Raw genomic sequence first — 27,768 nt, 5'->3', positions numbered from 1 at the left:
CGAACTTTGTTCTAAAAATATCTTCCTATTTTGTCGCCAAAACGGCCTACTGTTACAAACCGCGATCGTCGACGTTTTATTACCATCGTGAATTGCTCTTGAAAAATAAGAACGGAAACGTGAGAGTCGATAAAAGCTTGCGCGGAAAGTATACATATGTGTAGAAATGTGTAGAATATGGGAAGAAAAGCTTTGCACAACGTGGGCCTCGAACCCGCGACCCTGAGAATAACAGTCTCATACTCTACCGACCGAGCCAGCCAAACTTGCAAAAAGTCGATATAATCCTAAGATTTTCAATGATATGTCTTCGATATTTGAATTTCTGCAATTGATCGTAATTTTTTTTTTTTACAGGATAGAGGATTACCAGTACCAGAACCGGCCTTCGATGGACCTAGTGCCTTCGTTCCCACCTCCGAGGTAAGTCTTTTGTATAATACGCGAATGCATTTCTTTTTTTTTTTTCTTTTTTTTTCTTTTTTTTTTCTTTTTTTTTTTTTTGTTACTTCTTTTATCTTCTTTTTTTAACACCAGATTTGCGAGACGTACGATTGAATGACAGATATTTTTATTGGTTTAATTTTATGAAAAATAAAATTGATGATATTATATAAGTACGATTTTTATTAATAGTTCCTAATTTACGTTTAACTTTTTGCAACAGTCGAAAAACAATTGTTAAATTTTATGAAAAGAAAAACACGAGCAATGAAATTGATATTCGTTTGAAACAAATACAAATTGGCTATCTTTGTATAATACCGATAATCGTTACCCATCTATTGGTAGTTGTACGTGAAAAGGAACCAATGATTGGTTGCTGCGCGAACGAGGGAGTGCATAACTTCATATTTATTTGTCCCCTGGTAACCTTCAATTTAGTTTAATTAAGAGCAATTAAGGACTCTTGTCCGCGCGAGCTCCCATAACACTTTGAAGTTGCTAATTGTAGGAGTCTTTCCGATTGTACTTTGTATAATCATCCGATTGCATAGAAATTCATTTTTTTTTTTCTTTTTTTTTCCCCTTATAAATCTTTATTAATCATTATCGATTTTATTCATTTGAAATGTTATATATCTAATAGTATCAATAATAGTAGCATAGAAAACTTACGCATGTATTTCAATATTATTTAAAATAATGATAAACATACTTAATTATCTATAAATGTGATTAAAAAAAAAAATATACATTATTTAAGAAAAATAATGTAAATATTTTTCTATAGCATCGTAAAAATTCAAAAATACTCGTTATTATGAATGAGTAATTCGAAATGAATAATTTTTGTAGGTATTTTAATTATTTATTGATATGATTAATTTGATGAAAAAGAGAAAAAAAAGAAAATTAGACGCATCATTGAATTTGTGTTCTAGAGTGCGCCATGTTCCCGCCATGACTCGAACCATAGACCACGTCGGTAATTCAGTTTTTTAGACTATAGAAAGTCGTTCAAGATGCGACGTTTGTTCATGTACCTCATGCGGACGATGAAACGTTAGTTTGTAGATCGTACAGATGGCGGTCTCTTGTAGTTACAATCGATTTGTATAGTCAACTATTATTGTTTTTTAAATTATTATTATAAATATTTATTATTACAATTGTTCGATAAAAAATACAGTTCAATAGGAGACATTATTTTGTATATAAATACGTATAAAAAAAATATTAAAAATTTTTAAATAGAAAGGCAGATAGCAAAGAATCTTTTTAAACGAAAGGATATTTTTTTGAAAAAGATTACTTAACATTGAATATCTCGTATGTCGTAAATAAATTTCTACAGTCCTTCGTTATTCGATACGTTATTTATAAGATAAACAACGATCGACGTATCGTTTAGATTGGTTGGTAAAGGTTTCGTATCGTTTTACAAAGATTAGTCAGTCTTGCGTGCAAGTTACGGGAAAAACAGGTTCTTTAAACCTTTTTTATTTTATTACTATTTCAGGAAGGTCATACTATTAATCGTTATCGCAAAGTTACATATCGTATAATAGACCGCATAATCTCATTTTACTGCTTGTTTGTAGAAAGAAGATACAGTTGCTTCCCACGTTTATTTACGAAGCAAATTTCCGGTAAAAGTTCTTTTAATATCATTTTTGTATCAGTTGGTAAAATAATAATAATAAAAAAAAAAAAAAAAAATAGAAAAACGAAAAGAAAAGAAATAAAGGAGATCCGATATATTAATAAAGTTATTGTATTTCATGTATATGCATATATCACGAGATACTCTTATGAAATTTGAATCTCGCAAATCTGGTTTATAGATTCGATCTTCGTATTTTTCAACGAGTTTTATAAGTTTCGATGAACTATAATGCTTATGAAGTGATATGGACTACGATTGAACGTGGAAAAACTTAATGAATTTTCTTAATCTCGTCAAAGTTTTTTGATGAAGTTGCTCCGTTATCTCATATATATAATTTTTTTTATTTATATCGTCGAATTGGTGATCGCCAAAATATATTGGTTTTGTTACTAACATCGACGGAAAGAGTATCTACGAGATGGTTGATGAAGAAGGTAAGTAAATATGAAATATTATATACGTTAGATTACATAAAATATTATGAAATTAAATTAATACTATGTTTTTCAAGAGGATATTAAACTTGAAAAAATAGATTATAGTCGGGTATTCCCGGAATATGTTTGTAGAAATCATTTTTACAATATTTTCATTCTTTAAATAAGTTTTGCGATTTTCTTATCCAAAGTTATTTCGATTGTAAGATCAGCGAACAGTAAATCTTATAGGGCTACTGCTCGTATTTCACAAATCGACTTAAATTTCCAGTAGATATGTCGTATAAAACCGATGATGTTCGTCTCGCTTGGACGATCGAAGTTCGCGAGGTTTGCAAGAGAAATGGAAGAGAAAGAGAGTAGGAAGGAAAGAGGGACGTAAGTGAGAAATAGCGGAATCATAGCGCAAGTTAGCAGTGTAGAGAGAGAGAGAGAGAGAGAGAGAGAGAGAGAGAGAGAGAGAGAGAGAGAGAGAGAGAGAGAGAGGGAGAGAGGAGGGAGTGGGTTAAGAGAAGACTCGAAGAAGGGAGAGGAAAAGTTAAAGGGAATCGTGCTTGGGTCAATGCAAGTAACAGCTAGCTCCACCAGCCGCAAGTGGCTTTAAGTGGCTCGTATACAAGCTCCATTAAAGGTCTAATTGAATCTCTTTCTATCCGTGCTTCTTCTACCTCTCCTCCTTCTACTTCCCCCCTTCTCGTTCCTCATACTCCTCTCAATCTTTTTATTATATTTTTTTTCTTTCTACCAAACTCTCTTGATATTCCTGAATGTTTCGATCCTTGAAAATGTAACTTAGTTGTTTCTTTCTTTTTTTTTTTCTATTTTATGATTCCTAGTCGTTATTTATGTATTTCAACTATGTATTCTAGATCACGTTGATCGCATCAACGCGATTGATTTTCAATGGATAGAAAGATTTTCAATGTATTCAACGATCATGATCTTTTTATACTCCAATGATTTCGTGCACGCGAACGAATAGAAAAGATGTTAAAGATTAGATGGGAAAGATAAAATAGAGGTGATTAGAGAATAGTGAACTTTTTTATGTAAATCCTTCACTATATTCTACGTGCACGTTTCTGTCATAAATGTTGTTAATGTGTTTATAGGTTTAAAAACAATTTTCATATTAATTTACTCATATAGCCATTATATAATTGATTCAAGAGTTTTTAATTATTTCCATTCGTCGTTCTTCGCTTAATCTCAAGTATTTAAGTCGTTATAATTTTATAGTGTTATTCATGCTTTTTTCCCTACTATTTATTATGAAGTACATTTTAAAAAAGAAAATGGGTTGGTCGAGGTTCATCGTAACCGAGTTTACATACGTGTGTTCTCGACAGTTACATGCTACGTTTTCATGTGCAGTGATTTCGCGGTAGTTAAATGAAATGAGTATGCGAGCCACGAAAATAAATTTTCCCTTTTTTTTTATTTTTACTTTTATTTTTACAGATAAACATAAATTATATATAATATAATACTGATAATATGAGAAGAAAGAATAGATTCGAAAAATTGATAATTTAAATGAGAAGAATGGGGAGAGAAGAAAAATAGAAGAGAGAAGAGACTTTGATTTTTATTTTAGTTAGAAAACACTTAAGTACACTTTATCTTAAAGCTATGGAGTTTCCACATCATTGATTTAACTCTAGAACATGTTATAGATAATCCTTTGCTTGATTTATTACAATTTCATTTTTTACGTCGTGATTTATTTCGTGTCTGACTTCATTACAAATTATTATAGAACTTTGCTCGGTGACATATGTACATGATATATATATATATATATATATATATATATATATATATATATATATCGTTGTGCTTCAAAAAAATCCAACATGCAATTCAAATTAATATTTGTGGACTTTTACATTTCTTTGTGGTATTAAAAGTCATTTATAATTCGTGACCGGTTCTGTATGCTTCGTTATGTTAATAATAAAAACACGATACGAGTAAATATTTGAATTGCATTTCTTTACTAAATATATGAATTTGAAAGATCATATTTACTTTCCTTTTTTTTTCTTTCTTTGTTTTTTACGTATTATCATAAGAAAAAAGAGAAGTCTTATTTTCATTAATCTATCACAATAATAACCAGTAAGATTTATCTGAAAATTATATACGCTTTAACGTTTCTCTTATAACATTGTTCGTGATTAAAAGCTTTAAAACGATAGGGTAGGTGTTTTAAGTAGTTCGTGCTTTTTCCACCGTGCAAAATGGGCGACTAGGCAGCAATTGCACGGTTGTTGCTTGTTTCTGACGTGCTCCAGATGGTAATAATAACTCATCGAGCACACGTCGCGGTTTTCACGTTATCTGAAACTGGAAACATCAGTGTGCGAAATATAATCACGTGTTTTATGTAAGCTATATCTCCCTTTCTCCCTTTTTTTTACTTTTTCTCCTTCCCTTATCCTCTTTCCTCTCTTCCTTATCCTCTTTGCGTATATATGATAAACACATACACAAAACAAATCTTCTTTAGAATTCGTATTTGTTATCTTTATCGACAATCCTTCTTCCTCCTCCTCCCCCTCCCCCTCTTATAGATATATTCAGCTTATTTCTCGTATATTATACTTATCTTTCATATCGTAAATCATTCGTTATATTCTCGAAATTCGTCATAACAAGAGTTAGAAATTCATTTACATGTAACAGTTTATATAATTAAGCTTTTTCTTACGATCTTTAATATGTGTATTTTATGGAAAATAGGTGAAAAATAAATTATGACGAAGATATTCCTTTTAGGATCTTATCGGAACGTAAGCTTTTTCTCGTTCGGCGTAGTCAGCGTCTTTTCGATCGTACGTTTCACCCTCGTTATGGGAACAACAACTACGTTGTTTATCTCGTAGAAGAATTTTCTAGCATAGCCAAGCTCAAAGCAGTCGTTTGTCGATATGCATGCAAAGTATTACGAGCTACTGTAATTCCTTGTGCATCTCGATGGAAACTTTACTTTGAACGTAAATTACGTTTTCATCCGCTAGACGACGAAGCCGGTACCTACATACTTACTACTCTCCATATTTTCACGTTCGTTGAAATAATCCGACGGCCTCAAGGAAAGCCTTGAATCTTTTACCTCGGCAAAGACCTTTTTCTTTTTCCCCCAAATAAAATATTCATTCTCGTAATGTGGATGTCCGAAAGTGACAAGAAAATATATCGAGAAAATATACGGTGGAAAAATAAGGTTCATCGCATACAAGATCGAATAAAGGTAACGAAATGTCGTGTTTCGTTTTATCGAATGCAAGGTCGACAGAATTTTGTGAAATGTGATCTTTCTCTCTCTCTTTCTCTTTCTCTTTCTCTCTCTCTCTCTCTCTCTCTCTCTCTCTCTCTCTCTCTCTCTCTTTCTTTCTTTCTGTTTATGAGTAGGATGTTTTGCAACCATCTATGTACGTATGTGCATGTATATGTACATCTACATGTATTGCCTAGTATTAGTGCTTTGACGATCGATAGTTCCCGATTGCAACTCGCGCGTTGATCATAAGTGCACTCCGATGCATGATTACAACTTTTTTTTTCCTTTCCTTTCAAGGTCATCCTATTACGTTCTAAATGTTAAATCAATGGGTATTGATTTTCATCTACCAACAATTTATTTTTATTTCTTTCACGATATTATTCTATATATATAAGTAGGTAATTGAGTGAGTTGGTTGCCCGTGAGAAAGGGATCAATGAAATAAGAAAGGAAGTAGAAAGAAACGATTGATACGACTATCTTCTCACGTGTCATACGTATCATTTTATAATCGCAAACCTACGAGGTTTCGAATGGAAAGTAGGAGGCTTGCGAATCGTCGGCTCTTCTTATTGGACCACGTATGTGTTTATGTATATCTATAGTTAATAATAGCTATATTATAGATATACTTCGATGGTAGTAAGAACGCTGCTCGGCCCACGCTCGGCCACTATTTGACCTCTCTTCAAGATAAATAAAACCTGATGTCAAGTTATTGTGCTAATCGAAGTATAATAATTCTATTGTGATTTATTTTAGTTCGAATTTTTAGAGATATTTTTCTTTTCTCTTTTTATCTCTCTCTCTCTCTCTCTCTCTCTCCCCCCCTTTCATCATTCCGATCTATCTTCGACTAAAAAAATTAATTTCTTTGACAACTTTAAATGGAAAATCGATAAGTGAATTGTTCAGGATTCAAAGTTGTACAAAATACAAATAAATATGTGTATATGTATGTGTGTATATATATAACTTTGCATATATATATATATATATATATATATATAGAAAGGATATATAAAATATATATTTAGTCACAACGTATCTTCTATTCGACATAAAGTCGGTATTGCAAGAGAAAAGGAGAGAAAAGAAAAGAAAGAGGTTTGCATGTTCTCGAAAGGAAGGATCCATCGGAAGGAGTTCGATTCGATCGACTCCTTTCGCTCGGTAAGCTATTCGTTCGTCTTCGTCTTCGGTCTCTTTCGATCGTTAGGTAGGAGAATCTGGAGGGGGATGTCGGCGGGTGGTAGACGAGCGCTTGCTCGTCGCGCTTTCATTCTGGCGTCAGGCACTGTAGAGGTTGCACGTGTTTTTATTCGATCCGTTCGTAGCGTGTCGCCTTTAAATGTGCTAAGAAAGAAAAGAAGAGACGTCCTTCGTCTTTGTGAGTGTCTGTCGTCAACGACGAGTGTTCCTTCTGACACGATCGTTCGCCTTGTTCTCGATTCTTCAACGCCAACTGCTTTCCACCTCAAAGGACTCACGTGCTTCGTTGGACTCGCGTGTAAGAGAGAGAGAGAGAGAGGGAGAGAGAGAGAGAGAGAGAGAAAAGACTCGTCGCGGTCTGTATTTGCTCCCCCATTCACTTACCCACGTATATATCTCCTTCTCTGTCCCTCTTTATGTTTTGCATTAGCAAGCCTACTCCCTCTCTTCGCCATATATATATAACAAGTAGGTATATCTATGTACGTTCAAATTGTTACCTTCACCTTGCATATTGCGAAAATATTATCTTTCTTTTTCATTTTTTTTCTTTTCCATTTTTTTTTCTTTTTTCTCTTATCTCCCTTTCTATATGTTCTCACGTTTGCACGATATCAATGTATGTCGATTAGAATATATGTTGAATCATTTTTCTCTCTTTTTCTCCTTTTGATTTTACTTTTAAATCATACTACTAACTTATTCTCTCGGCAGTCCGTCGACCGTATCTTTTTATAGTATGGCATTCAATGTCTACGATTTACGAGCTCCAAGAATAAAAGTAGATTCCATTTTTAGATCCAGAAGATCGAAGGACACGATGAAGAGTTTGTTTTATATTTACCATCGATTTTAAATATAATCAAATATTTATTGAGCTGTTGAAGCGGAAATTTATTTTTATTTACTTGAAGGAGTTTTTTCTTAGAGCTGGAAACGACGTCAAATTTTATGTTCTTTCTTTCTTTTTAAAAGTTCGAAATATTTTTGATGATGCAATTATACTGTTACTGTGCCTAGTAAATATAAGCGATAGTTGAAACTCTTTTAAACAGATCCTTAAACCATAAAATTAGGATTTTTAGGTAATAAATTAACTTGCAACATGTTATAATGAGAATATTTGCTAATCTTTTTTTTCCTTTGCAATTTGCAAAGAAAAAAAACATACATAAATTTTTCGAATTATTTTTTCGTTATTACAAAACGAAACGTCTAAACGTGCAGAAGGAAAACATTTATAAAGTTTTTTATATATAACTTACGTATTCAATCATTTTACGACAAAAAATAGATAACATCGATGAAGGTCACACTTACAAAAGTCTCGTTTCTTCGAAGTTAAAGAAGTTAGATATTTGTCAATTATTATGTTATGAAAGTGTTTATTTTACTTGTTAAAAACATACGACCTTGTGTACGACATAGTAACAACGCGTAATATTGAACGAGAGAATAGAACTTCCGCGTTAATAGAATGAAAAGAAACCTAAACATTTTATCTTTAATTATATATCAATGATCGATAATTTTTCCAAATAGAAAAAGAATTATTGAACAGCGCGCGCGTTAATATTCGAAGATATATTATGATAAAGATAGATTAAATTATATTAGAACCTTGCTCGAATTAGAAGAATAATTTAGCGTTACAATCCAATCAACGTATTCGATATTAGTTTTTAATTATGTTTAGAATTAAAAACGGATTAGAATTTTCTAAAGCGAATATAATACGTTTATGAACACACACACACACACATATATATATATAGAGAGAGATAGAGAAAGAGAGAAAGAGAGAGAGAAAAGAAGGACGCTTATTGGTTCTTATCGATTTCGATTAGTGTTGCTGGTAATATCGTAATCGATGTCACAATAATACAGTGTATCGTTATCTCCCACATTGGTCCGCATAATAGCACGATAACCATGCATAAATGAATTTGTACTTTACGTAAAAGCTTTTTGTAAATATATAACCAAAGAATGTGCTTTAGTTGACGTAAATAGGAGGAATTCAGCGAGTATAACAATGGTATATTTTACAAAGAAATTAGAGCAATTTAGAAATATGATGTCATCGAAATAGAAATTAGTCTTCGGCCTTGTCCTTGTGTCTTTTTTAAAAGATAAATTTGATTGTTTGAAATTGTTTTTTTTTCTTACGATTTCCTGTAAAAAAGGAAAAAAGAACAAGACTATATAATTATAATAAATTGGTTATTATTCATGTTAACAATATATTTTCAATTCAATGGTTTTTTCTACATGATTTCGTAAAATGTAAGTAACAATGAGGAGACATTCTTGGATAAATAAATTTATGATCCTCCGAGGACTTTGAGTTTGAACGTCATCCTCGTGCGAACTTTGCTTCTCAAAGAATCAATGATTGTCATGGTCCTCTTATATAAGTCTTTTTATAAATCAATACCGGACAATATTCTTTACCTTTATTTTCTTTATAAATGGAAGTTGATTATGAAATTTATTGAATTTAAATTTCCTTCTCATCCAATCCTTTTGTAATTGTGATTACATTCACAATCAGTCTTGAATTACATTATAACTACGAAGGAAAGCATTGGTTCACGCTTCCGGCACGTCGTATGCACAAACTCACGAACGTTAATACGATGCAAGGCGATCGAGCGAATTAGATGGGCGAGTTAGCGTAATGGGACTCATACGTGCCAAGAATAACCGCAGAAAACGTATTTCGTCACTATGTCCTTCTTTTGCTTTTTGGAGTATCATCATTTGTCCCATGCCAACAATGATCAGATGATTGATATTCGTCGACACGTAACGAAAAGAAGGGAAACAAAAATCATCGAACAAAGTTCAAGTTATATATATATATATATATATATATATATATATATATATATAGAGGTCAAATATATATATATATATATATATATATATATATACTTATTTATTTATTTATTTATTTTTTATCCAAAAATAATTAATCATTATTTATTATATTTATATAATTGCTGACGCAATTATTTTTATCAAATGTTTCTCTCCAAACAAATTATTTTCATATCGATTGATTATCAAAAAAATTACATATAATCATACTTTTTTTATCAACATCTCGAATTTCGATTTTTTTTATGCATACTACGCATGAGGATGGAGGAATAATGCTTATTTGAACACGAGAGAGCTCGAAGAACAAACACGAAGAAACGACAAAATATTTTTTTAAAACTTTTTAAAAGGATTCACCGATGCTTGCTCTTCGTTCAAGTATGCGTTGCTTTGTTTAAATATATGCATATAGATTTAATCATGCTCCATACTTTTTTTGTGTCGCTTCTTTTCGTTCTGCTGGACGAGATGCAAAGAATGAAAAGAAAAAAATATATATATTTTCTTTTTTTATCCTTTTGTCTTTACAATGGCTATCGTTATTTTTTTCATTTATTTTCTTTTCGTTTCTTTTCTTTTCTTCTTCTTTTTCTTTTTTTTTTTTTATCCTGTAACGATCGATCATAACTCGAAACGCAAGTTTTCGTCGGAATGATATTGATATCGAGATGCATGCGGCTATATATGTATCCATGTATGTGTATATATACGTATATATACATATATATGTATGCGTATCTTTTTGAGCGAAATGTTTCATAGACGACAGAATTCTCGTTCTATTCGGGAGATTCGACTACTTCGAATATAAAAGCTTTGCGGACGCGTTTCAATCGACGGATTTTGGATTTCAAAGCTTTTCCAAAGGGAAAAGGATCTAGGAGGTGAGAGTTAAGCCTCTGTGCTCCGAGAGAATCTTCAAAAGGCTGTAGGTACCTATGTTTCGCATGAATCGTTCTTGTTGATCTTCTCGAACTTCATGCCTCTAATGCTTATACATTTAGAGAAACGTTACGACGTCTTATGTAAAATTGTTGGCTCAAATAATTAGGCTACACTCTTGTGCGCTATCATAGAACTTACAAAATTAGCTCTAGCTAAGTTATACGTATTTTTATTTGAATAGATAGAGATCGGTCTCCCTTTTGAAGATAAAACTTTTTCGAATAATATATTATCTCGAAAGTCATAGAATTGATATCACTGTCGGTTGACTCGCTTCGCTTTGGAACTCGCCAATCGTCGTTTAGATAAAATGAATTGAATTCAAGCGAGTAACGCGATGTCGAAATTTAATCATTCCTCCATTGTATATATGTGTATCCTATTCGTGGTTTAAATCGATTTCTCTCCGTCCATGATAATCAATTATAGTTAATTTGTAATCGGAGTTACATGATATTTTTCCAAGAAGAGATACTGAACAATCTCGCTTTAATGCGATCATATCGAATTTACGACAATTATTTGATAATCGATAGAAAGAAAGAGAGAGAGAGAAAGAGAGAGACAGAGAGAGAGAGAGAGAGACAGAGAGAGAGAGAGAGAGAGAGAGAGAGAGAGAGAGAGAATTTAGTGAATTTTTTAATAGTATTGAAAAAATATTTATATATTTATATTTTTTCTTTAATATTTGTACATATGTAGAAAGACTTGGTATGGTAGAAATAAAATGATCGGAATATGATATTAATATTCGGACTATGAAATGCGTATCTATTTGAGAGAAATGTTTCATAGGTTACAGAATTCTCGTTCCATCCATTCCTGTTTGCGGTTTCAATCTTGTTTACGTTACGTCGTATCATTCCTTTCATCGTTGTCGTTGGCACAAGTACAGAGTTTATGGGGTTATTAGCATGAATACACGTTATGGAAATAGTTACGTGGGAAATAGTCAACTGGTATGGTATTCTCTCAGGAGACGAAAGATATGACTTTATCTTTGATTAAGAGAGGACGATTAATTATAGTACCTAACTATACAGTTTATGATTGATTTAAATATTTCATCGATTATCATATGATTAGTTTTTATCGTAATTTTTTGTTGAATGTATTTTGCGTTAAAAGAAAAAAAAAAAAGAGAGAATAAGGATCGAAGGGGTAATGTAATAAAAAAGAAAAAAAAATGAAAAAAAAGGAACAAAAAAAGAAAGAAAAAAGTCAAATGTCATCAACAGGAATACAAATCTACAATGAATCGAAAGATAATTTCCGCTTTCTCCTTGAAGTTTTCTTTACATTAATCAGAGAACACGTAGGCAGAGTAGATTTCCGTGTAACAACCGAGACGTTGTGCCAAATAAGAAAATCCGAGGAAGAATTTTCAAAGGAGGTAAACGAGATAGCGTGGTGTTGGGGAAAGATCCGTCTTGTTGAACGGTGAGAGGAGATAGTAGAGGAAAGAGAAAGGTGTATATACCTTTAAAATCGTGATACAGGAAGAACTCAAAACGAGGGAAGGGCTGAGTTCTTTTTCCCATTTAGTAAATTGGAATCTTCTACTTTTCTATCTTACATATTCAACCGATCCGTTTCACTATAATTTGCACAAACTCGCCGATTCGTTTCTATATTAAATTTCTAAAATGTCAATAAAATTCGTACGAACGAAGAGTCAAACGATTTATATAATATAATCGTTATTGTTGTTGTTGACACGAAGAAGCTTCATATGGGTTAGATGAGAAAAAATATTGAATGAATTAATGTATATGCCTTGTGTTTGTTATTTTCGAAAGATTTATTTTCTATTGACGGCCGTTATTTTGCATATTATAATTAAATGCTCGATAAACAGTGATCATTCAATTTGATTCGTTCGATGCTGGAATAACATTTTCTGATTTTCTCAAATACAAATGTTGATCTTGAATTTGCGTTTCATATTCATTCGTAATGCATTCCAGTCCGTTTGGTAATGAACTTGAAATCGAGATAGATATTTGGTAAGAAATACAGAGATGTTTGTATATCATCATTAGTCAAGGTTAAGTGGATACGAAAATCTTAATGGGAGAGTGGATATATGTCGCAGGAAACCAACCAAGACTGCTTTCAAGCAAGAAACTCTCTCGTGTCCGTGCTAATCGTGGAATCTTTTAGATTACCGTAGAAATCGTTGAATACCGTTTCTTTTCTATGACGTAACACTTATCCTATGTATCAAGTGAAGCTTTTTTATGGAATATAATATACATATTTTGTCGCTTATACGATATTCGCACGAGATAAATGTATAATGTGCGAACACACGTTCGCGAACGAACATGTTTACACATTTATTTGTACCAAAATAAATTGATTTAAAAATCATATATTTGTTATAGTGGATTAAAATGTGTAGATATTAAATTTTCCGTGTAATAATGTTGAAATATCAAATTACAATGTTTTGCGTTCATAGTATCGAATTAAATTGCAATAGAAAATAAATCTCTGTATTTAAATGAGGATGATATTTTATCGTTGATATACAGTCGTATTTTCTAAAAAATAGTATGAAATACGAGAGATTTTAAGCTTGTTACTTTTATTCAAAAGATATTCATAATTTGTGAATAAATATTCTTTTATTGTTTTAATATAAGAGATTAGTTTCTAATCATTACGTTGACACATTAAGATATATGATGTGTTATCTTATTGAAAGATTTTATCTATATTTTGATCTTGAATTTTTTAAACGAGCCTCCAAACAGAATATCTCGACACCTCGACTGTTAAGTTAAAACAATGAACTTAAGATTATCGAAGGAATTTATCGGAGTCATTGTATCATATCATAAACGAACATAAACATTTATTAGCAATGGTAAATATTGAGAGATAGTTATTTCTCTCTTTCTTTATCTCGGTGTTCGAGTTTTTCGTCTAACAAAATAACAAAGCTTTATCGACCTATTTTTTTTCGAGATAAATAAACAAATTAATCGATAGTAAAACAAGAACATTTTAACGATAATGTGTCTATTTTAACGTGAACTTCATATCGACATTTCTATCTTGAAAATATATGTACGTAGTACTTCGTTTCAATTTCCTTTTCTGAATTCGAACATTCTTTTTTCTTTTCTTTTCTTTCTTTTATCTTCTAAACAATAATTTTTGACGGATAATATTCTCAATTAACTCTTTGATACGTACACTCAAGAGAAGTTATACACGATAAAATAAAAAGTGATATTCGTTCGAAGTGAGCGATGGCGGATGTAAACACGTAAAGTAATGTATATACACTCACAGAAAGGATCCAATAAAGCGAAAATTACAGTAAACATTATGGGGTAATGTTACAGGAGTTTCCGATTTCCAGAACAACGTATTTCCTTCATCCATTTATTTTTCATTCTCTTTTTAAGTAACAACTCAATCATCAAGTACTTATTTTTCTTTTCTCTGTCTATCTGCCTGCCTGCCTGCCTGCCTGCCTGCCTGCCTGTCTGTCTGTCTGTCTGTCTGCCTGTCTGCCTATCTGTCTCTCTCTCTCTCTCTCTCTCTCTCTCTCTCTCTCTCTCTCTCTCTCTCTCTCTCTTTCTCTCTCTCTCTCTCTCTCTCTCTCTCTCTCTCTCTTTCTCTCGTTCATTAATCGCCACTTTATTAATTTTAGATTAAATTTTCCCGCTTTCTATTTTTTTTTTCATTGTTTCTCATTTGTTCTCTATTGTTTTTTTTTTTTTCATAGTTTTCATTACGTTCTATTGTTTTGTCTTTTCGTTAGCTTCATTGTACAATTATTTCCCTGTTATACGAACGATTAGATACAAATGTAAGTACTTACTTACTTATGTAGATCAGAAAAAGTGGTCAATCAAATTGCGAAGACGTGTATTAGAGAAGGACGAAAAGAAAGAATGATAGAGAAAGAGGAAGAAGAAACGTGATGTTTTTCTTCGACGTAATAACTGGCATCGCAGGACATAATCAAGTCACGAGTTGCTTTTATCTCGAGGAATTGTGGTTGTAGAACGTAACAACCAAGGAGTAACGAGAAAGCCTTTACGAGCGTCTATGTCGTTCTAGTTGTCGTCTCTAAGTCTCGTTAACTTCTTCGCAAAGCGGGAAACAAAGGAAAGGAATTTCTCATTCTTTTATCTATCCTTTCTCCCTTTTTGTCTCCCTTTCAACTTTTTTTTTCTTTTTTCTTTTTCCTTTTTTTTTTTATTTATTTTTCTGAAACAATCAAGAATACGATAACTTTCTAGAGTCTCGAACTAGTTTACTCTCTGATTTATTTAAGTATGTTTTAACTGGGATGTTGAATATCGAATGTAAATAAAAACGTCAATTCGTTTATTATCCCGTTAATAATTAAGCTGGTGAATAACTTCGTCAGTTAGTCAAAATGGAAGATACGTTCGGACAAAATGTTAGTAGGATCGTTTAAACGTTAATCGAAATCCACGAGTAAAGTTTTGTCTGTGCGGAGTCTATAGTTTCATATCGCCGAGATGCCACGTGAAATTTCGTCCTAGTTTCAGCTCTTTGACAGTCATTAGTGCTGATTACGCGAACCTATCGATTGGAATTTACGTCGAATAGAATTAAGTGGATCACATAGACTTTCTCTTATCTACACCACTTCAGAATCTAGATATATCATAGTCTCTTTGTTTCTCCATTTTCCTTCGATATAAAAGAAAACAAAAAAATAGGGAAGGAATACGATTCCTTCTCTTTTTTCTTCTCGTCTCGTTTCTCATAGCATTTATTTTCAACGTCGTTCGTCTTGTCCTTCACTTTTCTTTTTTCTTTTCTCTTTGCCATTCTCAAAACTTACTTATATTACAATCGTATCGTGTTATCGAGAGGAACATAAAATAGTTTCTACATATCCGATTCGACCTGGTCAAATCTTTGGTTGGGTTTTATGTTACTTCGTAAAGTGAGTCTTCTAATTGGATATCGAAAGTAGAACTAGAACGTTGTCTAGGATGGCGTTCGTGTTACTTAAAGAAGATGAAGAAAAAGCATGAAGAAAAGGCGTTAGCTAGAACACGAGTTATCGAAAAGTAGAGGAATACTTGATTGAATCGTGGATGTCGATTGAAAATGGGAACGAGTCGTTCGCGTTTTCTTTCGTGATTATTAAGATTATAAAAAGATCGATTTATTTCTTTCTTTTTTTGTTTTTTTTTTTTTTCGATTTCTCGTCGACTCAGTGTCAACGGTACGTAAACGTGGAAATTTGAAGACAAAACTTTTGAGAAAGTTGTTCCAACTCGGACTGGCTATTAAAAGCGTTAACTTATTCTTCCTGTTTTTCTTCTACTCTTTTGGAGTCAAGCAGCGCGATGAAATGATGGAAGTTACTTCGATTTGTTCTCTTTCTCTTTCTCATTCTCGTTCAAGCAAAGAGGAAGTGGAGGAGAACTGGCATTGCTAGGACAAGAGCCAACTTCTTTGTACGGTTACTCTCTTTTTCCTCATGCGATAACGTTCCTTAAGAAAATCCTTCAGATATCGCGAATAGAATTTTCATGTTGAATAGAAAAGGAACGTACTAGAACAATACTGCTAGCATCGTAAATTATTTCTTCGAGAGGTCTCATTATATTTATCGACAGTCTTTGGCGAGAGAACTAAGTGTCTACGAGTAGACATTTTCATTTAAAGGAAAATATCGCGTTCGAACGCGTTATTACGCGGTTAGATGAATATCGAAACTCGTAATTACCTTTTTGATTAAGCTCCCATTCTCAATTCGCTTATATCTAGCGTATTAATTTTCAGTTGGATTTAATTCGGGATTTAAGCTCTCTAACAAGTAAATTAATAGTTCTATGAACATAATCGAATTTAATACAACCAAATTTGTTATCCTTAAGATGAAAATGAAGTAGAATTTTGTAGTAAAGTTTAAGGCAGCAATTTTTTGTTGCTTCCTTTTTTCCTTAGTTTTTTTTTTTTTTTTTTTTTTTTTATTTCGAATATTTATAACGCTCGTAATAAGAGATGGTCGAAATGAGAGGAAGAGAGAGAAGTGGCTTGAGACGAGACGCTCGAAATTGGATTTAAATGGCTCTCGGTTTGTTTTAAAAAATATTCTTCAAATGAATAGGAAAAGGATTCGTCGTTTGGTATACCATTACACAGACCCTTACTCTTCCTCGTGAATTACGAGATCTCTATAGAATTCTTTTACAAGAAAAATGTTCACGAATTTGCAATTCAAATAGAACGACGACCTCCTCTATCCGGACGTATATTCGTTGTCCTTGATTTTGTATTTTCCTTTTCGTCGCTCGTTACTCTTCATCATTTTCTTGAAAAGATACATTAAGGAAGATACTTTAAGAGTCGCGAGCAAAACATATCCTTTCGTATCATTATCTTTTATCCGTATCTTCTTTTTCTTTGTCCTTTTCTCTCTCTGTCCCTGTCTCTTTCTATTTCTCTTTCTCTTGTAATGCTTTTTAATCGATCATTGATGTCGTTCGTAGTCCGGAAAAATTCGGGTTTCATTCGCTCGAATTCAAATAATCTTGGTATATAAGAAAAAAAAAACTATTAATCAAACTTCAACATTCATTGAGGTTACTTATTGTAGATACAGAACGAATGATTCATCGTGTTCATATATAAATACGTTGTACTTTGATCGTATGTTCTTGCCTCCTAATCGTATTTTACGCTTTATTTTCCCCATTATCAATACTATTCAATTGATTTCGCACGAGTAAGCACGTTGAAACAGTGTAGATACTTTCGACTGGAAAAGAAAATCGAAATTTTTACTTACGATTCCGACTTATTTATTAAATTTTATTTTCAGGTGGCGAAATAAGGAAAGATAACGAATTTAGCAAGAAGACATTAAGAAGAATTTAAATTGTATCAAGTAAGAATGACACGAATGTTGGTACAAGAGCCTGGTTGGAAATTGGAGAGAAAGGGTTCGGCACTTCTTCTTCGAAGAGATGAAAGTTCTTATGAAAAGAGAAGTAGAGTTTGCTTTAGATGCGACGTCGAGGTACGGGAATTTGAGAGGGACGACGTAATCGATGATTATGGGGTAGAAGTAGAAACGGAAGCAGCAGCTAGCCCTCTAGCTATGTGTGCGAGTTGCTTGGCCGCTCTTTGCGTTACCGTCATACTTCCTTGGCTTTTGATCGGTGGTTAGACTTCACCAAGTTAACTCCCTCGGTGGAGGATGCGACGAAGCGTGCCGCTGCCGTCGAAGGGAAGGAAGGAAGAGAGAATGCAAGGATTTGCAGTGTGATGAGAAACTTGCCGAGAGTTATGGAATAGGGACTAGAAGAAGAGGAAGAAGAAGAAGAAGAAGAAGAAGAAGAAGAAGAAGAAGAAGAAGAAGAAGAAGAAGAAGAAGAAGAAGTCTTATCTCCCGAAACACGCTCGGGGCTTTTTTGTGAATGGACAAAGAGCATGTCTGTCTATCGAATAGTTCGAAGCTAACTCATGTAGTTGCAAGATACGTTTAATGTATCCGTTCAAGTATTTGAGAGAACGTTTCATAGTTTCGAATACCGAAGAAATTCTCTTTTCAAAATAATGAGTAATAACTAAGTGCTTTACTCGACTTGGATTTTATTAGAAGAAAAGATAATTATTGAAAAGGATTTATTATGTTGTATATAGATAGTTAATAATAATGTACTAATGTTGCTTTTTTAAATGTTAAGAAATGATTAAAGTTTCATTTTTAAACGATTTTATTTTATTACATGAAAAATTTTATATGAGTTTGTGTATTTATACGAACAGGTAATCATTAATGTATCTAGAATAAGATAATGTAAGGCAGATTGTAGGTAAATTTTTTATTATCGATGTGAAATTATTTGGTACGTTATTATTGACTATTATATATACTGCTAGGCTACGAGCGTGTTGATCGAGAACATTATTAGAGTCAATGAGTTCGTTATCGAGAGGCAAGATAAAGAATATTGACTTTCATTGATCTTTTCTTTTATTTTCAAGTTCCCTATAAAGATTAGTCATTTTACTTATTTTAACTGAGTTCAAAGTCCTGTCTCGGAGAGAGAGTAATGTATCGAGTCTATTCAACTAAGAACAGTTCGAGGATCGTTTCAAGATGTAAAGAAAGTAAGAACGAGACTATTTGATTTAGTTTTGACGATGGCAAAGTAGTGAAGAAGAGGAAATGAAAAGGAGAGTCACTGTAGAAATACCAGAAGGAATTAGAAGAGCATGGAAGAGTTTATATTTACGGAAAATTCTTCTCAAAATAAATCAAAAAGAGTATGTTCGTTTCCTTTTAGAATTTAAATTATTATGAGTGAAATTTCATGAGAAATAATATAAGAAAATTAATTTATTCGTTATCATTATCACAATATTATTTGCAATGGATATAATTTATTTTCATAGTTTTTATATTAATAATTTTAATAAATCATAATTTTTATTTTCGATATATATATATATAAGATTATATGTAATATATATTATACACATATATATATATAATTATATATAATATATACTATATATATTATATTATATACAATATATACTATATATATTATATATATATATATATATATATATATAATCATATATATATATATATATATATATATATATATATATATATATATATATATGAAGAATGAAAGAAAAAAAAACAAAAACTTATAAGTATGCTCAGAGAGATTGAAATTTCACTGAAGATAACATTAATATGATTTTTATTTTATGATAACTTTTTAGGGTTAGTCATAAAATCCATGGTACGTGATAACAAAGATGAGAGTACGTCTTCGAACTCGTTCTTTACGTTATATCTCATAGGCAAACTTTCCTTTGTGCTTGCGTCTTTTGCCTTTCGATCGTATAAATTTGAATAAGTTTGAGCGTAGATCAGATGTATGCGCTTTCTATACTCCCCTTTTCTTCGTATTTTTAAGAAAACGCATCGGAATGCGTTTTGCAGCTCGTTCCTTTCTTCCGCCTTCGTCGTTTTCCGTTATCGTAACGTTTTATTGCTTCTTAACTTCTCTTTCGTTTTTTCTTTCTTTTTTTTTCTTTCTTCTTTTTTTTTTCTTTTTTTTCTTCTTTTTTTTTTCTTTTTTTTCTCTCTCCTTCTCTTTAAACATTTTATCGTTTGAAACAGAAATTAAAGATACTTCGCTTGGTTGCGCATTCAGAAGTTTTCTGAGTTAGAATCGATACGAATATAAGAGTTTTATATCTCTTGATAACCGAACGAGTGCTGCAACCGTGGTACCGTTCATATAAAACCGTAAGACGTTCTCGAATGAATATACACAAAGAAAGGAAAATAGAAAACTAGTACATATTGATAGTTATGTATGCGTGAATACATGTACGTGACACCTTCTATTATAATCATAATTTCCACGACTGATTATTAAAGGAATCTTGAAGGAACGCGATCGTACGATTTATAATATATAATTACTATTTGTTTATATTTTTAATAAAATTAGAAGGCGAATTGTTAGCGAATGTATTTATGATTATTACCTTCAATTTTAATCTTTTAATTAAAGTGACACGTACTTCATTGCGCGAAGGTAAATTTACGTAAGTAGTTACGTTTGCGTAGATACGTTATCCAAGGCGTCTCGTAGAGACTGTCTCCAAGGTAATATATATATCGATCCGTTCTCCTTAAAACAGTAACGCTTTGTAGACCGTGGCCTTTAAATATTATCGCAAATGCTAAAATAATTTGCATATTATTGCGAGATAATCATTACGTTAATATTTTTTTGAACGGTAACTTTTCCGACATTTTGTTATACAGGAAAATTACGAGAACTTTTTTTTAATTTCAATCGAAAATGCGAAGTTTTAACTTTGTTGAAAACGTATCGGATTTAATTATCACAAGAAACTTCGTAGGTCGTATGAGTCACGCTTTTATACCTGGGCTATTGTATTTTTTAATACTGATCGAGATAAACCAAAAATGTAAACTTCGAAATACGATCGTTGCAAAAAAGTCATGGATCTATTTCTGATTTGTTCCGTTATATCTACTTCTTTCTCTTTTTCTTTCTTTCTCTCTTTTTTTTTTATACAAATTTTATAAATTAGATACATTAGTTTACGATCCATAAATAGAACAGATAACGTAATAAGTGGCAAACGTGATGTCCGAGAGCGTTAAAATTGATATTAACCTAATTACGATTCGTTATTGAAAATTTTCTTAATTATCGAATATCTTTCGATAATGAACTTATGATAATCAATATGATAAAATCTTTTTCACATGGTGAAAGAGTGATTTGTAATTTTTTTTTATTATTACTAGAGATTTTAGAAAAGATAAATGAATTTTTAAAACGATTCTTTAAATGTGATTTTTAAACGATCGAGAATGATTTGAGATCGAGTTGCAAAATAAAATTAAAAGGCTTTCCGTTATTTTCTGATTATCATTTATTCATTTTTCAATCTTTTGCGGAAATAAGGGTCACGAAAAATGAGAAGCCTTGTTTCTTTTGCTTCGTGTCACGGAAATTCCCTCTTATGTGATACCCAACGACAATAACGAAGGTTAATTAGACGAGCCGACACATCGGGCGTTAAATTGACACTAGCACGCTATACTCGAGGAGAATATATTATTCTGACGGGACAGCAGATTGATACAAATTGCCTTCAATTTCCTTTAATCTGCCTACTCGAGAAAAAGCTTAGAAACATGGCAGGACATCTTCCGGAGGAATAATCACGTGCGATAAAATCGTTCTCTACATTATCAACTTTCATCAACCGATAAAACAGAATAAAGTTTTTCTCTGATCGATTAGAAGTTCAAAGATCAGAGGATAGACGGCACTCACATCGAACTATCGAATTATTAAATCATTTCCTCTCGCGATTTTGATAAAATGGAAAAGAAAGAGGATCATAATACAGAAGCTTCATAATAAATTCATTTTCTTTTTTTCACGGATATCGTAGATAGATGTTTTCATAATAATCTTTATTAATTTATCAGAGATACGATCCTTTTTTTTTCTTTTTTTTATGTTTGTGATTCGAAATACACATTTTAATTTCGAATATCAAAATGATATGATAATCGATGCTTAACGATTTAGACAAGTTGACGGTATAAATGATCACAGTTTTGGACGGAACGTCCAAAAATCGACAAGATAAACGATCTGTCTTCTTTATCCATCTTTTATTCGTCTTTTAAATTTCTATTACGTTCAATCATACAGGCAAGTTTAATATTAATCATATACGTGTAAAGTAGTTTTATTGTGGAAATATACAAAATGATATAAATATTAATCTGAGACAATAGAGAATACATGAACAATTAAATTTCAAATACAACAGTCGAAGGTTCATTCGAAATTATTTCTTTATTATTAAATTATTCATTCTTGTGCACGATACGATATTCTAGATCGTATTGTATTAATTTTCTAGAAACGTATAATCACGAGTACTATTGTACTCTTTTCTTTTTGTTTTTCTACCAAGCATCTTGTTCGATTTAATTAAAAGTAGGTAGTAATTTAGGTCGAACGATAAGATAATTGATCTGGACCGTAATCTCATAATAGCTCGTTCTTATTCCAATCGGAGTACGCGTTTTTCTCGAAGAAATGAAAGATATACAATTTTATGAATCGTTTAAGCTTAAGATAATATGCTATATCACCTTATATGGAATATTCAAATCATTAAATATTAATATGATAATATTGTTTTTCATTTCAGTTGCCGGATCTGAACAACCTCGATGAAAAGGTGAGTCCACTCCAAAAATAACGAACGGATGTCATTTTGGATGTACAATGAGCGTTCGGTGATGTTCGAACTGGTAAGCGAAATTCGAAAATGTTTTGCTTGGCGGCCCGCCAGATGCCGCTCTCTTTGACCAATTTATTTTGATGTTTAGGGGGGATCTAATGCCAAGAATTCGCAACTATTTAGAATCAGGAAAATATATATCATACTTTTACGCGAAATATTGAGCACATCTAAACGAATTCGGAGAACATTTTCGTAAAGAAAAAAAATAACAAAAAATAAAGAAAGAGAGAGAGAGAGAGAGAGAGAGAGAGAGAGAGAGAGAGAGAGAGAAAGAGAGAGAGAGAGAGAGAGAGAGAGAGAGAGAGAGAGAATATAGGAAATTTCTTCTAAGTTTCAGACGCGTAAACTTTTGAATAATAGCCAGAATTATAAGAACTGCGTGAACGATCTTTATCGTACTCCTCGGTACAGTTTCGTCATCTTTCTCGTTCATATTCATCGTTCGAACTCGAGACGCAGGCCAGCCAGCATGATCTCGTCGATCCCAAAGGAGCGTGCGCGAGGAATCGTAATACTTCTTACGTGGATTACGCAACACTACCTACGGAATAATTTTCTTTGGTTCCACCGAAGTAATTCATTAATCGCTCGAGTCGGTCATTGAACTATCTTTCATATGCATTTGTTTATAATCCCCTCGACGATTTCGCTTTTCCTTTCTCGCGATAATACGAAGAGAAATGTTTGTGACGCTAGAAGAGAATATTAGTGAGCTGAGAGGAAAAAGAGGGAAATGGGAAATCTCGGTCGACGTATGTTTTATTTAACGCGTTAATATTCCGTCTCGTAGAGAAATGGAGCATTCCGACAGGTGCAGTGGCATTGGGAAACAACGACAAAAAAAGAGAAAGAAAGAAAAAGAATAGAGATAGATAAATAGATAGATAGATATATAAATAGATAGATAAGTAGATAGGTAAATAAACAAAAAGAAAGAAAGGGAGAGAGTGAGAGAGAGAGAGAGAGAAAGAAAGAGAGAGAGAGAGAGAGGAACTTTTGTATTTGCAGGTGTAAAGAAACGTGGTCAATGAGGTCGTCGATCGTTCTGGACGTCTCCGCTAACTTAAGTTAAGTCGAATCGAGTTGAATCGAACAAACGCGAACGGACCAGAGGTAGCAATCTTTTCCGAGAGATTAGAAGGATTTGGGTTAATGCCTTTTGGCAGGCCTTACTTTCCTCGAACGAACGAACGAACGAACGAAGAAACGAACGAACGAGGTAGCACGTGCCTATTTACTCGTAACAAAGTTGCACGACCCGAAGAAAAACGATGTCGCAATTCGAGTTTAAATATGAAATTGGTTGCAATAGACGGAGTCTGCAAGGGAAGGTTTTCTTTAAGCTAGTCTCATAGGTGCATTTAGAGATTAAGAAAATATCTGTGTCAACGGTAACGACGAGATCGGTCGTAGCCAGCTTGCCAGATCCTTCTTGTAAACAGGATGGAATTCGCATTCGCATATTCGAATTTGAACGGAGGCTGCCGACGCATAGGCTTTTGGTCTCGTGAAAGATTCATACAACATAGATCACGGACTTAATATTATTCCGATTATTGTTGAGAATAAAAGAAGATAGATAGGTAGATATGTGAGTAAGTAAATAAATAGAGGGTCCTTCAAGAGATTTATGCAACTTACGATTCGAAATAAATCAATCAAACATTCTAAATACACGTTGAGATTATTATTCAAATTTTGTATTCTTCTTTCATCGTCGAACGCAATAAAACGATCGGACTCACGACTTGAAGATTTGTTATCGTGCACCTGAGCGCTGCGTTATTTCTTGTACAAACTTGCGGTAATGTAGAGGTATGTTACCGATAACTAAGTCAATATCGCAATCTACTCTATGAAAGATTTTTTTTTAAATGCAATGACGGCATCGAGTGTGACAAACAACTAGAAAAAGGAAAATTTCGTACCGTAACGATCCAAAATAATCGTACGTCGAATAGTTTCTAATTGATATTTTGCCGATTAAAAGAAGAAGAAAAACAAACACGTATACATACACACACACACGAACACACACGCATTTACGCATACAAAAAAGAAACAAAAAAATATGGTCAGTGGGTGAGCTCGTTGACGCCAGAGAGAGAGAGAGAGAGAGAGAGAGAGAGAGAGAGAGAGAGAGAGAGAGAGAAAGAGAGAAAAAAAACGAACGATCTACACTCGTACGACACATTAATAATTCCGTAATAGCGAGCGCACGCGTGTTTTCTCTCTGCCACGAGCGCGAACGCTCGCGCGCGCGTTCGCGCATACACATCGGCCGACCGTATATGGCTGATCTTGGTAAACAACAGTGGTTGCCAAATCGCGGCTGCTATTAATAAATAGAACACGATTTGCGCAATGAAAACGCATTCGATCTTTATTCGTACTTACAGAGTATTTCTCCCTCTCCGTCTCTCTCTCTCTTTCTCTATCTATCTATCTTTTTAACGTTCCCGATGAAAAGAGTAATAAAAGTTGGAAATGAAAAATTTATAAATCGATCGATTAGGTCAATCCTATCGTCCATACGACGGAAAAACCATTGGTGAGAAGTTTTAGGTACATCGGATAAGTATTTCTCTCTCTCTCTCTCTCTCTCTCTTTCTCTTTCTCTTTCTCTTTCTCTCTCTTTCTCTTTCTCCCTATCTATTTATCTATCTATCTCTTTCTTTCTCTTTTTCGCACGCACACATGTACACGCTGTCTGTTCCGAATAAGCGTGATTAAATTAACAACGATATAAATAGACACGTGGCAGGGCAAGCACGATTATTCGCACGCCCCTATTTTTCTAGGCATCGTGTGCTCTGGTAAACGGATACGTTAGGCGAGAAGCAAATACGCACGATCACGATAGCAATTCTTTACGGGAACATGTGTACGTATAGGTCTATGTATGTATACGTTTGTGTACGTGTGCAAAACTGACCTCGAGGAGTACTAGGGTGATGTGCCGTCGAGCGTCGTTGACTTTTAATAAACAGAATTAAAATCTCTAGTGAAATATATATATATATATATATATATATATATATATATAGATTTTTATCGAATATACTTATACATATACTATGTAACTATATATCACTTACTAGTGCATATCTACGATATGCATAACGCCAATAAATAATTAACTTACCAATCGTAAGATATTATCATTGAACGCGCCGAAGATAAAATTCACTCATTAGGTTATATAATTACTGAATCTATTACGTAGGAGAGGGAGATGGTCGAATTAAATTTTACGAGAAAGGTTACGAAAACATTTTTTTTTCTTTCTTTCTTTCTTTTTTTTTTTCTTTTTTTTTTTCGGAAATATTTGTTCTATAAAGGGCATAAGATGATTTTAAAGCACTTTATAATATTTACGAAATATAATGTAGTAAATATAATTTGAAATTTTGTTGAAAAGGTAAACGTAGAACAATTTCGTATTTGATGATATATATTTTTAAACGAACGAAATATTGTCGTTTGATAAATATTTTCATGTTTACTTTTGTCAATAAATTTTAAGCGTTAAATCGAATTAAAAATAATAAAATGTTAATTGAATATTCTTACTTCTCTTTCTGATAATTTCTAGACAAAGTACAACGTCGAATGATAAATCGCATCTTTGTTTAAATATTTATCAACATAGATATTTATCACGTATCAATTTCGTGTTTCTTTAAAATGTTCTCATTTTTTAACTTCTTTTTTTCCTTTTTCTTTTCTTCTTCCATTTTTTGAAAAAGGAAAGAGAGAGAGAGAGAGAGAGAGAGAGAGAGATAATAATGAAAATAGTTGATCTTATACATAAAAGATTAGCGATTCTTCTTTTTGTCCTCGAATTTTGCGCATGCGTATAACAGAATGGCGCCAAAGTACCGAAAAGGTAAAGATCGTGTGACCGAACACGCGATGCGTAAATATGGAGATGCGTAAGGAAGAGGAGAAAGAAGAGAAGAAGGAGAAGAAAAAGGATGAGGAAGAAGCAAGAGACACGAAACTTTTAATAGCTGTTTTCGTCAGACAAGTCAAGGATAAACCATCGTGGAAAGGTTCTACTCGAGGTCGACCGGTTAAAGGCGCGAAGAAAGTTTCATAAAACTAAAAGAATCAATAAATCTATATATTTGACTTTGTGGAAATAGAGAAGTTTTAATGAAAATAAATGAAAATAAAAAATGCAGACAAAATTAAAAGAAAAGATAATTTAAATTAAAAAAAAACAAGCAGATACGTATATTCGTTCATCATTCTCAAAAAAAAAAAATATATTATATCTTATTAATTACTACATCAAAAATCGTTCAATTAAGATGGCACGACAATCGTGATATTTTAATTGATGATAAATTACGCTAAATTACGTTGTAAAAAGTGTATAAGATATTAAGAAAATCATTTATTTTTTTCTTTTTCTCTTTTTTTTATTTTAAATATGTAATTAACGATACATTAGGCAAGTCTTTGGCACGTGAATAAAATTACACCAGATTCGTAATTCTCACGTACAAGATGAGGTCCGTCGACGAGCCAATCGAGCGTAACAGTGCATGTAACAAGCAATGAAATCAACCTCGGGGCCGGTAACGATGCGGAATTTACGCGTGATTCGGTGGAGCAGTGCCAAAATCTTCAGAAACTATTCAACGCCGTGTGTTACACGACTGCGGAGAATGGGAGATCGAACCCCGTTCCGGCAAAGGTGGATTAAGTAAACAATCGTTTAGAGATACACGCGAAAACTACGTGTTTCTTGCGTGAGACTCACGTGGCGTCTGACAAATATTTCGCGAGGTATTAAGAATGAGAAAGAGGAAGAAAAAGAGGAGGAAGAAGAATTCGGTCATGGCGTCGGCCGGTCGGCAAATCTTCTCCACGTGTCGTCCGATTTCAGAGTCAATTTGATTTTCCAAGTATTTTGGCATTCCTTAGAAATAACATAACGATCTCGTAAGTCGCCTACTCCTCCACCCTCTATCCCTATTTTTTGCCTTCTATTTTACAACTGATTTGTGTCTAACAGATAATAA

The 27,768-nt window shown here is 32.8% G+C and overlaps 2 protein-coding genes across 7 annotated transcripts in view; both read left to right on the top strand.

Moving 5' to 3' along the window:
- Positions 1–27,768, top strand: part of Sesn (Sestrin) — a 95,942-nt gene that overhangs the window by 13,990 nt on the left and 54,184 nt on the right. For both annotated transcript variants that reach the window (XM_035878384.2, XM_085659062.1), the window contains exons 5-6: positions 358–423; positions 22,640–22,669. In XM_035878384.2, coding sequence (XP_035734277.1) covers positions 358–423; positions 22,640–22,669 — 96 coding nt within the window. The remainder of the gene's footprint in view (positions 1–357; positions 424–22,639; positions 22,670–27,768) is intronic.
- Positions 360–19,310, top strand: LOC146872856 (uncharacterized). 5 transcript variants are annotated; one of them, XM_035878440.2, is made up of 2 exons: positions 360–423; positions 17,715–19,310. In XM_035878440.2, the coding sequence occupies exon 2, from the start codon at positions 17,787–17,789 to the stop codon at positions 18,060–18,062; it is 276 nt and encodes a 91-aa protein (XP_035734333.1). In that variant the 5' UTR covers positions 360–423; positions 17,715–17,786; the 3' UTR covers positions 18,063–19,310. The 5 variants fall into 5 exon arrangements, with proteins under 5 accessions (XP_035734333.1, XP_085515198.1, XP_035734314.1 ...); XM_085659072.1 differs by lacking the exon at positions 360–423 and adding an exon at positions 7,083–7,229; XM_035878421.2 differs by lacking the exon at positions 360–423 and adding an exon at positions 7,106–7,533.

This window comes from Vespa mandarinia, chromosome 8 (genome assembly GCF_050613455.1).
Source record: "Vespa mandarinia isolate Hongniang chromosome 8, ASM5061345v1, whole genome shotgun sequence".
In the NCBI taxonomy this organism is placed as follows: domain Eukaryota; kingdom Metazoa; phylum Arthropoda; class Insecta; order Hymenoptera; family Vespidae; genus Vespa; species Vespa mandarinia.
The sequence above is the reverse complement of the archived record's forward strand: the minus strand, read 5'-3'. Positions and strand labels throughout refer to the sequence as shown.